This window comes from Notolabrus celidotus, chromosome 14 (assembly GCF_009762535.1).
Source record: "Notolabrus celidotus isolate fNotCel1 chromosome 14, fNotCel1.pri, whole genome shotgun sequence".
Lineage (NCBI taxonomy): Eukaryota > Metazoa > Chordata > Actinopteri > Labriformes > Labridae > Notolabrus > Notolabrus celidotus.
In genome coordinates this window covers 4,894,173-4,910,356 of record NC_048285.1, presented here as the reverse complement: position 1 = coordinate 4,910,356, position 16,184 = coordinate 4,894,173, and the positions used below count along the sequence as shown (strand labels likewise).

Below are 16,184 nucleotides of genomic sequence, written 5' to 3'. Positions count from 1 at the left end.
TAAGATGAGTTACCTTGCTCCTCACCTGTAAATCCTGCTTCTTATGTCTCTTTGCTGCCCTTCTATCCTTCACTTTTTATTCTCCTCTCCTTCTTATCTACATACAGCACTCCCGTAAGGCGAGGGGGGGAGGCTTGTTAAAGACATCGGCGCTGAAGTTTGCCGTTCTAAGAATAGATAACGGGGATCAATTTTCACAGATCGCTTTCAGAGCTTTCACTGCAGTTAGCCACCCAAAACACTCACACACAATCAAGGGCCTACAAACTCACATCAGGACCGCATCCAAAAACTGATTTATCAGTCAGTCAGCTGCCTACAGGCTACATGTAAGGTAAGGGGGATGCAAACAGCTTAAAAGTATGTCCTCATGAGTGCGTTTGCAGCACATAGATGCTGTGAATCCAAAGTATCGGCCAGGATGATCAGGATGGAAAGCTCAAATGCTGTTTAAATGTCGTACTTTTTGCAACTTCTGAAGTTGCATAAAATATAGTTTTAATGAATGCACCTCTTTAAGATTCTTTAGCTACTGAAAATACAAGAAAACAGTAAATATCTGTTCATATTTCAAGATAAATCAGCATATATTACAACCCAATGACTTAGTAAGACAATAGCTAACCTGGGGCAGTGAGGGATGAAGAACCAGGAAGCCACACTTGTGTAAAAGATCAGATATCATACCAGAAAATAACGTTGCTAGAAGCAGGTGTATGACGCAATTTAAATGTCAGTTGTGTGTTTTTTCCTGGCTAGAGCAGGTGTGGCTCAGTGATACAGTGGCTCAACTCTTAATAAGATGGTTGGCAGTTTGATCCCAGCTCCTGCAGTCACATATCTTACAGGCAGACGTCTCTCGAAAGCCTGAGTCTGGTCCTGTTGGAGGTTTCTGCCTGTTAAAGGAAGTTTGTCCTTGCCACTGTAACTTTCTAAATGCTGCAAAGTGCTCTGCTCATGGTGGATTAAGATGAAATCAGACTGAGTCCTGTCTGTAAGAGGGGACTGGATCTGATCCTGTCTTGATGTTAGGTCTTTGTTAATAATAGAACATAGAATACTGTCTTGACCTGCTCTGTTTGGAAAGAGTCTTCAGGTAACGTTTGTTGTGAATTGGCGCTTTATAAATAAAGATCGATTGATACCTGAGCATCCTTGAGACACTGAACCACAAATTGGTGGAAGGAAAGACTAGAAAAGAAGAGTACAGTCCATTCTTCCTCATGAGGAACAGTGATTGCTACCCAAGATATATTTAAAACACAACCAGGAAACTGCAGTGTTGAACCAATATTTGAGCTTTCAGTGAGTCTTCTGTTTTCAGTTGCATTGAAAACACTAGAGGGTGTTTGCACATGAGATTTATACTTCCTGCTAGTACTGTGACGGCTTCTTATTCCTGTAAAATCTCCATGAGGATCAGCTGATGTCCTCTGAGCTGCTGCTTTCGTTAGTTTGAGACCAGGATATAAATCTTGCCCGTCCGTCTGTGATAATAAAAAAGTTTTGCATCCGTTTTTGAACCGACACCAGCTAAGTTATAGTGATTGCAACACCTCTCCGTACCCAGCTGATGCTCCTCTTTCAGCCTGTTTCTGCATTGATCCATCCAAAGCCGTGAGTCTCCCGGGGACACCGTCTCCCTGAGGGATGACTATCGCTGATCAATCCAACAGCTTTGCCCGACAAACAACACAACCAGACAAAGTCGGGGAAAGCGCCAAAACAGACGCTTTTTTGTGGGTCTCTGCTGTTGTAATCATGGATTCAATTTCCTATCTCTCTCTCTAGACTTACAGCCCTCCCCTATCTCATTTCTATTTTTATCGACAGGTGACCTGTAACTGGTTGGAGGGAGCGAGGAGAAGAGAGCAAATGGAAAGGGAGCAGAGAGAAAGAGGATGAGAGCAGGACCCGTGAGATCTCTCCTGCACGATGGGACCCCTGTGCTTTCCTGGATTTTGATTTGAGAAAGAATAAAGGACACTTTGGATAAGAGGGCCAGCAGGATTCTGACATCACTTCAGTGTTTTGTCCACTTATTTGTCTCAGCAGGAGCACTCATGGCCGTTCACTGAAATAGAAATCTCCCTCTACGTGCTTCTGCTGCTTCTTCTCAGTGACAGCTCATTGACATGGAGAAGACGTACTCTCTAACTGCGCACTATGATGAGTTCCAGGAAGTAAAATATGGCGGTCGTTATAGCAGTGACATCCTCAGCAACGGCATGACCCTTCACCTGGGGGGTAGTCTGGACCGTCACGTGGGGCGTGGCCGAGGCGGGACCATGTCTAATGGTCGAAACAGAGACCTGAGCAGCACCAGCAGCGGCGGCGGTCTCCCTCGATGGAGCCGGAGGGAGATCTGCCTCCTCTCTGCGCTTGTTTTCGCAGCAGGCATGTGTGTCATCTTGGGAAGCATGTTGGCACTCAAGTACATTTCTCTGGACCAGCAGGACCCGCAGTGCAGACAGGACTGCCAACGCAAACGCTCCCTGCTGCGGGCCGCACGATTTGTTCAGTCCAATATTGACCCGACCATTCAGCCCTGCCAGGACTTCTACTCTTTTGCGTGTGGCGGCTGGCTGAGGCGTCACGGCATCCCAGAGGACAAGCTCAGCTATGGCATCATAACCGCCATCGGAGAACACAATGAGGAGAAGCTACAGCGCCTCCTGCTGGAGCCCATACGGAGGAACGGGCCGGATTCAGCCGAACGCAAAGTCAAGGAGTTCTACCGTTCCTGTGTTAACATCCAGGAGATCGACAAGCTGGGCTCTGACCCCATGACAGAGGCGATCGACAGCTGTGGGGGGTGGGACCTGGTCGGGGCTCCTCCTGGTGCTGCTGGCTGGGAGGTAGAGGGCGCACCCCAGAGGCCGGATTTCAATGAGATGCTGTACAGGACACAGGGGGTGTACAGCACTGCAGTCTTCTTCTCTCTGACCGTCAATGTGGATGACAAAAACTCCTCCAGGAACGCCATCAGGGTAAGGACAAGGAAAGATGGAGGCTGGGTGTAAATGTGTGAGATCACAGTGTGTTTGAGTTTTGAGTTTGTGTGTAGGAGAATCAAAGACTGTATCAAAGATGTAGATTTAGCCTGAAGGTTTAAAAACCGAAGCACCTTAAACATGCATTCTTTTAATGGCCAGCAGGGGGCGACTCCACTGGTTGATACAAGAAGCCGTACCTAAAATCATCTCAGCCTCTGGTTTTAAGTCTCCTCTGGCTCAGCATGAAGTTCATTTTGTGAAGTATGGTCCCATGAGGCTTTTAGGCATGACTGGGTGATGTGGGTTTGTCAGGTTGAGCATTTCAGCATCCAGGCTTTGCAACTGTAGTCACCATCTTGACCAAAAATAGGGCCCGTATGCACGTCCTGTCATTACACGGGACCATGAGTCTTAACGTACCGTTATGGAACGGCCCATTTGGCTGTAGCGTTAGCTGCATGCACGACTGCAAATAATTGGCCAATTAACTAATTGCGTCATGAAAGCGAGGCTGGTGCAAAACGTCATATGTCCAGGGAACCTCCTGGAAAACCCCGATCCAACAAATTCAAATTGTGCATGCCTACTACACATAAACAACAATAAACATGGCGAGGGGTACCGCTGTGACTGAGAGAAGATCAAGAACAAACGTTTTTTTAACGGAAGAAGAAATGGACGTTTTATTACAAAAATATAGAATGAACAAACAGCTGTTATCAGCAAGTCAATCAAAGTCAAAGATAACAAACAAGGAGAAAGGGAAAGTTTGGCTTCAGATCTTGAACCAGGTTAATGTGTGTGGTGTTTCTGAGCGCACAGTAGAAGACCTTAACAATAAAATCAGCAACGGCTTTACGGAACAAGCACCGCCACCAATCTGGTCCAGGGGGAGGACCACCTGTCCCCCCATTGAAGGATAAGGACTTGTTAACAGAGTTGTTTGGGAAGGATTCACTTCACGGTGTTGTTGGTAGGTTACCTAAGAATTGTGTTGTGTCTCCTAAATCTAAATTTGCTGAATATTTCGACATTGTCATACTTTTCCAAAGGATTCATTTGATCCCTAAATATCTGTTGTCTTCACATATTTCGTCTTAAACGCATAAGCACGATGTCCTCCATCCTTTAAACAGCCTAACAGGTGCAGTAATCCTGCCGTTAGCACCTGTAATGGTGAGGTCTACCCCCATTAAATGTAATGCTTTGTTGGGCCGTTAACCTGACTCATACATACAGCTAATCATTTTTTTACCATTAGTACAAACGGCCCATTTTCAGTGTTGATGGCTGGATGCATACAGGCCCTGGTTTTCACCACCCCTGGCCACCTCTCTGGATCCACCCCTGACATGTAGAGTTTCCTTCTTGCAGTCCTGAGGCAGCAGGGCGGTTGTTTGTGTGAAGAACAGCTTGAGGGCTGCTAATTGATTATTAAATGAATATATTTATACACATTTATTTAAACTGCGGCGGCAACAGAGCCCGTTTCTGTCCTCACAGTGAGCCTAACATGACTCAAAATCAACAAAATATTTATTTAACAGCAGGTTTCATAGAATTGGACTTCAGCAATAAACAAGGATATGGTATCATTATAGCTTCTGCACCTACGACAATTTACTTTTGAAAATTGGAGCCTTGGGCTCTGTTACATAGGTACAAAACAGCCTTCACTGTCGTGTTGGGCTAAAGTGCCAGGCAAATCCCCTGGTTTTGATGGATAAATAAATCAGGCGTTCACACGTATCAAAAGAAAGTTGAGTCGCTTATTTGTGTCAATTGCTTGTGACACTTTGAAATGTTCGACATGATTGAACCAGTGCAGACAGAAACCTGTGTGATGCTGCAGTGGAAAGTGGAAGCTCTGGTTTTGTTTATGATCCTAAAGCGTCATGTGCATTATCTCTGAGCTTTTTCTAATGGGCTCGGGGAATCAGTCCCGGTTTCATTTGTTTGTCAATGCATCAAACAAATAAGCAAATAAACAAATGAGCTTTGATTATATATTTGGACTGAAGAAAAAGCTATCTCAGATTAATCAGTCAGACACAAACACCTCCCCTGCATACTGACATTATTTATTCAACTTGATGCATAATTTATACATTTGTTTTATAATGAATGGCTTGTAAATGTTGGCATTATTACAGATCATTAAAATATTAAGCAGTCCTTTGAATGTGCAGCTGTCAGGGGCAGAGCAACACATGGGTGTCTATGTATCTGAAAAGACTTGTGCATGAGTCTGTGTGTGTGTGTGTGTGTGTGTGTGTGTGTGTGTGTGTGTGTGTGTGTGTGGCTCTGCAGGTTGATCAGGAGGGGCTCACGCTGCCAGAGAGAAGTCTTTACCTCGGGCAGGATGAGGACAGTGTGAAGGTAAGCACGCTCCTCTATCTGATTCCTCTCACCCCGCCATCTCTCTCACTGTGACCTACAACATCCCTCAATCTTTCCCTTTCTTCCTTCCTGTCCTCTCCTCTTGTCTTCCCCCCTTTAATCCATGAGAGACCCCTTAAAAATGTGCCAAATCATTCAGCAAGAGGAGCAGAGTTTCTGTAGTGTGTCACGCCGGCGTGCTGTTTCTGTCTCATCCAGGAGACACCTGATTCCCACGTGGAATCAATACATTGACTCACACTTTAAATCCAAATCAGGATTTTTATCTCAACTTCTCTACATTTCAAAGTAAGAAAAAGTTAGTCATTTTGATCCAAAACAATCCTCTGTTACTCCAAAATGTCTTTATTGACATTAGATTCAAACCCCATTCTGGTCCCTCTTTGTGGCTTTTTTTAATGTCTGTATGAAGTTAGTTTAAAGTGCATCAACAAACTTTAGTTGAAATGAAGGACATGTTATTTGAAAATCTGTTGCATATCTAAAATGCTTCACCCCCAACATCCAGTACGGACACATTAGCACTCCTCCTCTTTTCCTTCCCTTACTTGTAATTTCACTTCTTCTCCCCTCCTACTGCCCTCCTTTCCTTCTCCCCTCCCTTGCTTCCTCCTCTCCCTCCTTCCCACCTCTCCTCCTCCATCTGTCTCCTTGACTTGTCTCTCTCCCTCTTCTTCATCAATCCACCTGTTTTCCTCTGTCACCCGCTGTGCTTTTGTTATCCTGTCCACTCTGCCACATGTCACCCCCGTCACCGGTCATTACTGATGATGTCGTGTCTGATGGGCTGATGTCATTGTGCCTCACAGATCCTGGCGGCGTACAAGGCGCTGATGGAGCGACTGCTGAGCATGCTGGGAGCTCACAACGCCACGCAGAAGTCCAAGGAGATAATACAGCTGGAGACACGTCTGGCCAACGTGAGCTGATGTCTCATACATGCATCTGTGTGTGTCAGTGTGTGTTTGTGTGTGTGTATGTGTGTGTGTGTGTGTGTGTGCATGTGTGTATGTGTATTAAGTAAAGTCCCCTCTCTCTCTCCAGATCACTGTGTCAGAGTATGACGACCAAAGAAAGGACATCAGCACCATGTATAACCGCATCACCCTCAGGCAACTACAGCGTATCGCTCCCAGTGTGAGTACCACACACACACACACACACACATACACATACACACATCGTCACACACTGCACACACACAGACCCATCATTTATAGGTACGTGTGTGTCTACATGTATTCTGGGTGGATGCAGACGTGATGGATTAAGATTTGAACTCCAACCGAGCATTTTAAGCAGTGTGGCGAGTGTGTGTGAGCACACAGGAGGAGGTCCAGTGTGTGCGTGTGTGTGCATGTGTGTGTTTGAGGAGAGAGCGGTGAAGTGCTACAAATACACACACATGCACTGACACACACATAGAGGCCTAAGTGAGTCACAAAAGCTGTCCGCCCTGCAGGGGAACACAGGGAGGCTGAGGAACGGAGTGAAAGCAATAGGCGGAAAGAGAAGGGGAAAATGAGGAGACATGGGGGGTTGTTGGGAATGATAGAAGGAGGGAGGAGAGGGGAGAGAGGGGAGACAGAGAAGACGTAGGAAAAGCAGTCCCGTAGCAATGACAGAGAATCCTCAAGATGTCCCATGGTGGGGGGACAGAGGGATGGATGGATGGAGAGATGCAAACTGGGCAGGTTCTGAGAGGAAGATAAATAGTTTGATTCCAACTTTTCTGCCAAAAAAAAACCAAACACAGAAAGAAGAAAAAAACAGTGTGGGTGGGAATGAAAGAGAGAGAGGCGCACAAAGAGAGAGACAAGAAAAAAGAGAATCTGAAGCAGATTAGAAGAGAGAAATTCAAGCAGGACAGGCAGAGAGCTGATTAACAGCCTCACTTTGCGGATATTTAATTGCTCCAAGTTGGACTGAAAAGTGATGTAAACCCTGAAGCTCTGTCACTTTAAATCGGAACTCACTGGAAAAATGTCGTTAAGATGACAAAGAGGATGGTGTGAGACGTAAAGACTGGAACCAGACAGAGATCCTCAGAGAGACCTGGACTCATCACAGATCTGTTAGTACCAGTTGTTTTCTGATGTGCTTCAATATGACTCATTGTTTACAGATTATACACTACATTCAAAGGCTGGGGGGAATTTAAAAAAATACAGAAATGTGCATCAAAAAATCGAATTATTTGAAAACTGATGAATCATTTCAGTTCATTTTCTACCTAAATGTCAGATATTTGCTCAATCAAGCATCTTAAATATGAGGTTTTACTGCTTTTATGTCATTTTGTAAATGATCTGGAAACTTCCTTTTACTTGAACAACTTCTGCCAGTTTCAAAACACATCAGAAATCCTCACCAACATCTGACGACAAGTTATGAAACATGCCTCTGAGAACAGATGCTAACTTTTAAGTGATTTTGGCGTAAGCAAGCGGGTTCAAAAAATGACTTCAAAACAAGGCTTCCCTTTCCGTGCTGCGTTTACATCTGCAACATAACCAGCAGACACAAAGACACTTCTTATTTATTTGCAATAAATGAGTCTCAAGTTTTATTGAAATAACATCATCATGATTAAGACTTGTAATAAAGTAAAACTACAAACTTTGTCAGGTCTGTCCTAAAGAATGATGGATGGTCAGATGGATTATTCATGATGCGTTCCAGGGAGTCGGAAAACTAAACGCTGATGGCTCATGCAGCACAGTGTTGAACAGATTCCTCTCTCAAGTGTTAATGTTTAATCTAGAACAGTTTTTTTAGCTGTACTTGATGAAGATACCTGTTTATAGGTATAAATAAATCATTGTCAGATTACTGCAGAATGTAATTTCATTGCAGCAGTCCAGCCTGCTTTTGCTCTCCACACAGACTGTTTTTCCTGCAAACATTTATTTTTATTAATTTATTTTTAAGTTATGTTTTTGGGTCATTTTGCCTTTATTGGATAGGACAGCTGTAGAGAGACAGGAGATGTGTGAAGTAGAGAGAGGGGGGAGACATGCAGCGAATACAAGAGGCCTATAGCCTCTGTATATGAGGGGGCGTGCTTAGACCGCTAGGCAAACGGCGCCCCAAAACATTAAAACACTTTTTAACACAAACATGTTTTGAATCCAGACTTCTGAGTACAGATTATACATTTTTATGTAGAATCAGGGATTATATATCTGCAAGTGGATGCAAAATCCATGTAGAAAATGTAAATATTTTGGTATCAGAACCAATATGAAAAGATAATTTGGTACGAAATGTAAAATGATGTTATTTAAAGCAAAACAGATCACCAATGATGATTTTTTTTTGGCTTTTGAATCTTTAAAACAGAATAGTTTCTCTCTAACTGAACTCTAATTTTAAGTTTTATCATCAGCAGTTCAAGAAACGTTTATGTATGTTTCCTTTCTTAAGCATGTGCATTAATAACTCAGTGTATTTAAGATACAGGACCCTCTGACAACCTCAAAATCAAACACTGGAAAAAGTCGTCAAATCTAGCCTCTTATTTTCACTGCATTCATACCGTAAAGCTGATTTATATCTTCACATATAGAACGTGCGGTTTAATAACTCTGCCTGGTGTGAATGGTTTTGCACATAAAACATAATTAAATATTATAAACACCTTAAACTTCACAGCTCTGTTCTTAGTTTGCATATTAAAAAGCCTCATTTATTTCTTAAAGGTCTGATAAACAGAAATGAGTTCATGTGCTAAATGTTGGTCCCCCATTCATCAAAAACAAAGACTGACCTTTAACGGTCTCTGTTTCATTAAACAAACATGAAGTCTGTTAAAGTAAACACACTGCACATATAAACAAAGGTAAGTTAAACTGGATCAGCTGATGTTTACTGTTCACAGAGCAAGAATGTGTCAGATACAGACTTGTAATGCAACCCCTGGTTTTTCTTTCTGAGAATCCCTGATGTTATATGAGCTGAAGTACCAGTGTCAGATATTATCCTACGTCTTTGAATGCACCATTAACTGAGTGTTTATTGTCTTTCTTACATTTTTACACACTTACTTTATATCCATGCCTCATAACCACCTCACCTCTCATCATGATGTTATTTGTTTTCTCTGTCCGTGTGAAGCACTTTGTGAGTTTTCTAAGTGAAAAGCTCGGCATGAATAAACTTGACCTTTATCTTTAATAGTTTCAGTCCAGCCTTAATCAGTCATTCATTCTTTTATATTCATTCACCACCTCTTCGATCCTCTGCTGTGAGATTCTCAAACACACACGATCACACAAATACAAAAATCCCGAGCTCCCTGTGTCTCTGCAGGAGGATCGATTTGAAGTTATTTACCTGCTTTAAAAAGCTGCTTTTAAGGATTTGGAATGAGCAAACTTTCTTTGTCATTTTATAATTCAGGGACTCTTTGATCCTCTGCTGCTGGTGTTCAATACAAAGTGTCTCACGCATAAGAATATTTGGACCTCAGAATATTTTAATACTCCAAAGCTTTGGAAACTCCCCTCCTCGGGGTGTAAGAGATGCAAACTCTGTGACTACTTTTAAAGGATTAATAAAGAAGTGTTTACTGAAGATTGCCTTTAACTAAACATTCCCCTGCCTTTCTTTTATTCTTATCTTTTACATATTTTAATGCTCCTGTGTATTCCTTTGTTTCACATCTTTTACATGTTTTATTATTCTAAGCTCATACCTTTTCTTCTTATCTGGCGCTTGTTTGTTTTTTCATGTATTTGAATGCTTGTTTTTATTGACAGAATTTGCACCTTCTTTAATTTCCCTGATTTCCTTCCTTTATAAGGCACACTGAGCGACTCTCCCCCTGGCTATAACAGAAGTATTAAACTTCTGTTAATATAATTACTGCATAGGTTTTGTGTTGTATTTGCTAAATATTGAATACGGGGATATTTTATTGTAACAGCAGGAATCCTCTCGTTCCTCTTCTTGCTGCAGCTTCACTGGAAACGCCTGCTGGACAGAATCTTCCACGATAATTTCTCAGAAGACGAAGAGATCGTAGTGCTCGCCACTGACTACATACAGAAAGTCTCTGACATCATCAAGACCACATCGAAGAGGTAAAGAAAGAGAGGGCGTAAGGGGTGAGGGTCTGGGGGAGGGGAGGGAAAGATGAGGGCGCCGAGGTGTATTGAAAATCGATGAAATTAGACGCAGGAATTTTTGAGCCTGTACTTTTCGAGCGCTAGTAAGCGCTTTTGTTTGAGGTTGTTTGGTGTGTGCTCGTGTGTGTGTGTGTGTGTGTGTGTGTGTGTGATGCCTTTGGTTTAGGGCTGTCACTACAGTTCGGACTATGAGGTAGTGTCACGAGGTGTATAGATTGTGTTTTGAGAGCTGCTGTGCATGTATTTATGTGTGCAGTGTGTGTGCGTGAGTCACTGTTGGGCGAACTTCCACTTCTGCTGCAGCTGATTATTATTGATCTACACCCAAACCTTTCTACCACCTGCAGACTCAGACGGACACACACACACACACACACACACACACACACACACACACACACACACACACACACACACACACACACACACAAACTCTTTCTTTCCACTTCTTCTGCCGTCCTGACAGACTCCAGGGGGGGTCCGGGAGGGCTGCTGCACGTCAGGATGTGTGTCACAGCAACTGACAGCTCTCCAATAGTCACTGCGCTCTGCACAAATACACAACAGCTCTCAGGCCTCATGCATGGCTGAGTGGCTGCATGACTGGCGGCTGGATTTGTTACTTGTCATTTATGTATGAGGCTGGATCCACGTCTGTCTGTCTGTCTGTCTGTCTGTCTGTCTGTCTGTCTGTCTGTCTGTCTGTCTGACTCTCTGACTCTCTGTCCGTCTGTCTGTCTGTCTGTCTGTCCGTCCGTCTGTCTGACTGTCTGTCTGTCTGTCTGACTCTGACTCTCTGTCCGTCTGTCTGTCTGTCTGTCCGTCCATCCGTCCGTCCGTCCGTCCGTCTGTCTGACTGTCTGTCTGTCTGTCTGACTGATGTGTAGCGGCAAAATGTTGGTAATTTCATGACTCACAAGTTCAGTACATCTATTCCTGAACTCTACTGTGAAATGATGAGTTTGTTGAATCAGTTCGTACGATGGTATTCTTTTGAGTATTTTTTTGTAAGTTCTATAAGTTGTCTTCCTGTTACAGTGGTTTCATTTATTTCAATAAGACAGAATCACATGAGCTGCATGCTCCCTCGACCCGGTGTTGATAGCTTCTGTCGCTTTGGACGTATAACCTCCATATTTTACGGGCCTCACACAGTGTCGCCTGTTTTTCTGGCTGCAAATATACAAAGATGTCACCACTGAATGTAATATGAAAGTTTTCAACTGCAGAAATAGAAGTCCACAGCTGCTTTATTAAAAATCAATTCATACAGAACCATGTAAAAAAAAAAGACAACTTTTAGAAACTTCATTACCTCGTATCACCGTTATAGATTCCCCATCCCGCCACGATGCGTGCATCAACTTTGGATTGAGTTTCTAAAAGTCCTGAGAGTCACACCGGTATCCCGTGATCAATCACACACAGGATATGTAAACAATTAATCAATCAAAATAACATATTTTCTCTTATCAGAGGCGAATGACATTCCCAGAGCTGCTGAAATCAAATCTGTAATGGATCTTTGTGGAAAGTGTGTCTGTGAAATCTCAATTACTTTCTGTGAACAAATGAGGCCGTGCTCTTATTTTGACAGCTCCACGAGTAAGTCATCTATCAATGCGTTTATAGGTAACATGATGAGAACGATCAATAGAGGCAGATTTTTTTTGTAGTGCAGACATTGATCGATCTAATACCTGCACAACACAAATATGAGTCAAAGTGAAAGATCCTCATAAACTCATATCAAGGGACTGAACTCCTTTAGCCGGATAACCAGAATCAACTGATCTCACCGTCATTCATCCCCAAAGGACTCTGATAAACTTTAGGACTTCAACCAACTCTTGGACTACCATCTATGGGCTTCATAATGCCTCTTCAGAAACCAATGGATGATGTAATTTGACTCCTGTCATGAGGTGCATTTCGACCTAAGAGTTCCGGGGGTCCCAGAACTACTTTCCCCTGAACTAAAGGGTTCCTGTGCCCCCATTGTTGTCTGCATTTCGACTGCGGACTGAAGTCCCGGGTAGATTGTGCAAATCAGGCCAGTGACATATGAGGGAAAAAAGTAAATACACTACACCACCAGACCGCTAGAGGGCAGTAAAACAAAGAGGAATGCCATTTATCACAGATGACACCATAGAAGCAGACGGACAGGCAGGTATCATTATGAGCAACACAACAGTTAGCCTGTTAGCATGAAGAGACTCAGCTGGCGCTGTTTTAGATGGTGCTATATTTCATCACAGATGGATTCACTGAATCAACACGTGAGAGGAGATAAGCGCGAGTAGCAAAGACGTTTCAACACGGCTTTAAAATCCTTTTGAACTCAAAAGGCCGTGGCAGAGATTGACCGGTGTTTTGGTTTAAACAGCGACCCTGTTAACTGGAGACTCTCAGCCGGATGCATCCCTCATAAACATCTTTAGACGATCATTAAATATCTGATGAGGATATTTTGAAATCTTAATAAAAACTAAACTAGTTTGCATTCCCAGGAACTCCCTCTGTGTTTCAACAGCTGTGTAAACTCCACAAACACTGACACGTTCAGCTGAAGGTCTCCAGTTTACAGGGTCACTTTTAAAACCGGAACATTGGGAGAGATGCATTCACAGTGGGCTGAGAGAAGACTACTGTTACAAGCTGCTAAATCAAGAGAATCACAGCTTCTTCTTTTGAAAAGTACACACACATACAAAAAAGATAGAACAAATAAAAACTAATGAAAGAAAGAGAAATCAAGTAAATCACAGATGTGTGTGATGTTATTGTGGACGGTGGGTGGAATAAAAACACTGCGGTTAATCTACCAATCAGACACGTTCAGCATTGCAGGCCCTGCCCCCTGAAAGTCCCGGGACCTTTGAAAAGTACTACCTCTCTAGCAGGGGCTTTTCAAGGGGGAGATTATTGACCCCTGAACTAAATTTAGACCCTTGGTCCTCCGGTCAAAACGCACGTAGTTCAGGGGTAAAGTTCCTGCAGTCGAAAAACCTCTTAACATGTTTTATCTAATAAACCAATAGATAATGTAAGGGTGGCTCACAACCTGAACTACTCCTTCATACAACGCTTGTATAGTTCTCAGTATCTCTCTGATATGACTTCACATCAGTGCTCAGGACAGAATCAGAGGTCCAGACTAGTCCAGAGACAGAGAATCAAGCATTTCATCAAAATATTGCAGCAACAGTGCTGCCTACTTCAGGCTAAGGCAGGTCCTGTGGGCTATAAAACTGAACAGGATTAGAAATAAGATGAGTTTTCTATCCTTCCCGTCTGCACAGCACAGACCCTTTACTACTTCATCACTTGCAGGATGTGTAGAATCTATTTTGGCCTCAGCTTTGAATCACATCAAGTTTGCTTTTTGCTCTTTCTTCCTTCTGCGTTCTCACTCTTACGATATCAATTAAATGTTATTCACCAATTGAAAAATCTTTAGTGTTTTGTTCCTGTTCCTTTTATCAGCTACAAAAAAAAAGATAGGATCTTTCTTGTTGCTCTGATTTAGCTCAGCTCTATTATCGTAAACATCTTTTATATCCGAACGTCTTTCTGTTCTGTGCTCCTTTTTCTTGATCTCTTACATCCAGTCTCCTGCTGCTCTGCCGTCTTTGTGAAACATAATTTTTAATAACAACACTCCAACATTCATCCCCATTGAGTCGGGGTCACATCATTAAGGATTCATAACGCTCTTTGTAAAACTAGAGTTATCATCCGCACTGTCACATCCATTAGCCCAGGTTCACTTCTCCGGTTTGATGCTCGCTCTTTTCTCCCGTTGTTTACCGGTCTCCTCTTTGAGTTGTCTGTCCATCCATCCCCCCTGATGGCTTCAGTAATAGACTCTGTCCTAAGTTTCAATCATCCTCTCTCCCTGTCTTTTGTTCCCTCCACCTGCGTCTATCTGACACTCTGTCCTCTGTCCCTTTTATCACAGGTTCACTCAGTCAGATTTAACGTTCAGCTGATGTCTGCGTCAGTGTGAAGCTGCAATCTGAAAGTCTAAATCCATTTTCCATTTTTGACTTGGATTTTTTCAGGCTGACAAATTAATCTTAAAGAAAAAGCAATCTTAAACGATTTTCAGAGAAGGGAGAGAATAAAAATGTGAGAAATGTTCTGGAGTCATGCTCTTGTCATCTTTATTGTCTGATTAGATGATCATAAAACTTTATCAGAGCTGTCTGAAATCATTCTGTATTTTGTGTTGACATTGCAACTTACAAGAAGAATGTAGGAACAACAGGGACGGGTTGAGACTTTTTAACTGGTGTGGCCCAACTGGGAAACTGACCATAGACTGTATGGAACATGGGCACAGAGTCGGTGATGTCTCCCTTTGGTTTCTGAAGAGGTGTTTTGAAGCCAATAATGTCGGCCACCATATTGGAAATGCTGACTCAACCCAAACTTGCATCAACTTTGACACAGGCAAAGAGAAGGAGCTGAGGTGGGCTTTTAGCATCCCTGCAAGCGGCTACAACTCGCCCACCTGTTGTCCACACTCTTAGTGCTGGTTTATACTTCTGCACTAACCCTACGCAGCAGTGACCGTGGACGTGAGCACCACATACTTGTGCCTCGACGTGTGCATAGCTCTGCAGTACTACATTGAAACGCTTGAGGTCAGCGCGGCCTCTATGATAGTCAGGTCGCCTGTTTCTGATCAGACGCAGAAGTATTAACCCGGCTTTAGACTCAATATTATTAAAGCAGTTGAGTTATAAAAAATGTACCCCTGCACAGTTAGTATGAATGAATAAATGAGCTTTCCTGAACAAAACTGTATAAACGTGTTTAATTTTGCTGTAAAAACCTACATTTTTAATATGAGTGTTAATGGGGCTTCCCTTTTTTTTGTAACCAGCCTCTAGTGGACACTCGAGGAACTGCAGTTTTTTGCTCTTCTGTATTGGCCTCATTTCCCAAAACCAGAGGCTGCCCCTCAGCATCAACTTATGCAGGGGTTGCATGAAGTATGTGCTAACACCATAGACTGTATAAAATATGGACGTAGTATCCGTGGCGTCACCCATCTGTTCCTAAGAGCTGTTTTGAAGCAAATTGACAGCAGCAGCCATATTGGTAATGCGGAACTCAACTAGGCAGAGTGTGACGTAGTGTGAGCCTCTTAGCCAAGGGCTGTGTGTTCCCGACCGGGAGTCACGTCAGTCATGTCCTTATTTGGGCAAAACTCATAATCTTAATATCTTCTGAACCGTCACGTTAGAAAAAAATTCACCCCCGTACAGTGTGTGCCATTAGAGCGATTAGCTTTGTAGGGCCAAGCCGTTTTTTGAACCAGGCTGTAAACATGTTTATTAATGCTGCAAAGATCGTCTTTTTCCCATTCATGTCTATGTGGTTTCCGGTGTTTCTGCAGCCAGCCTCAAGCGGATTTTCGATGTATTGCAGTTTATAACACTTCCGCATTGGCTTCATCGTTTGAGACCGGAGTTTGCCGCTTTGCTAACACATGAATGAATATAAGTCACCCTTGCTATCACCACTTATCGTATCTAATTTTACTTCTAACATTGAAGTATCTAAAAGGCGTCACATAACTGTATGTATTGTAACTTTATAAAGTGAGGTACTTAAAGTTAGTCTTTTAGTGTACTGTATGTCCAAT

At 42.9% G+C, this 16,184-nt stretch overlaps 1 protein-coding gene across 6 annotated transcripts in view; it reads left to right on the top strand.

Annotated features, from left to right (window-relative positions):
• LOC117825006 (endothelin-converting enzyme-like 1) overlaps positions 1-16,184 on the top strand; it is a 184,237-nt gene that overhangs the window by 124,196 nt on the left and 43,857 nt on the right. For all 6 annotated transcript variants that reach the window (XM_034700580.1, XM_034700579.1, XM_034700576.1 and 3 more), the window contains 5 exons: positions 1,834-2,990; positions 5,307-5,375; positions 6,206-6,316; positions 6,441-6,533; positions 10,356-10,480. In XM_034700580.1, coding sequence (XP_034556471.1) covers positions 2,136-2,990; positions 5,307-5,375; positions 6,206-6,316; positions 6,441-6,533; positions 10,356-10,480 — 1,253 coding nt within the window. In that variant the 5' untranslated portion in view covers positions 1,834-2,135. The remainder of the gene's footprint in view (positions 1-1,833; positions 2,991-5,306; positions 5,376-6,205; positions 6,317-6,440; positions 6,534-10,355; positions 10,481-16,184) is intronic.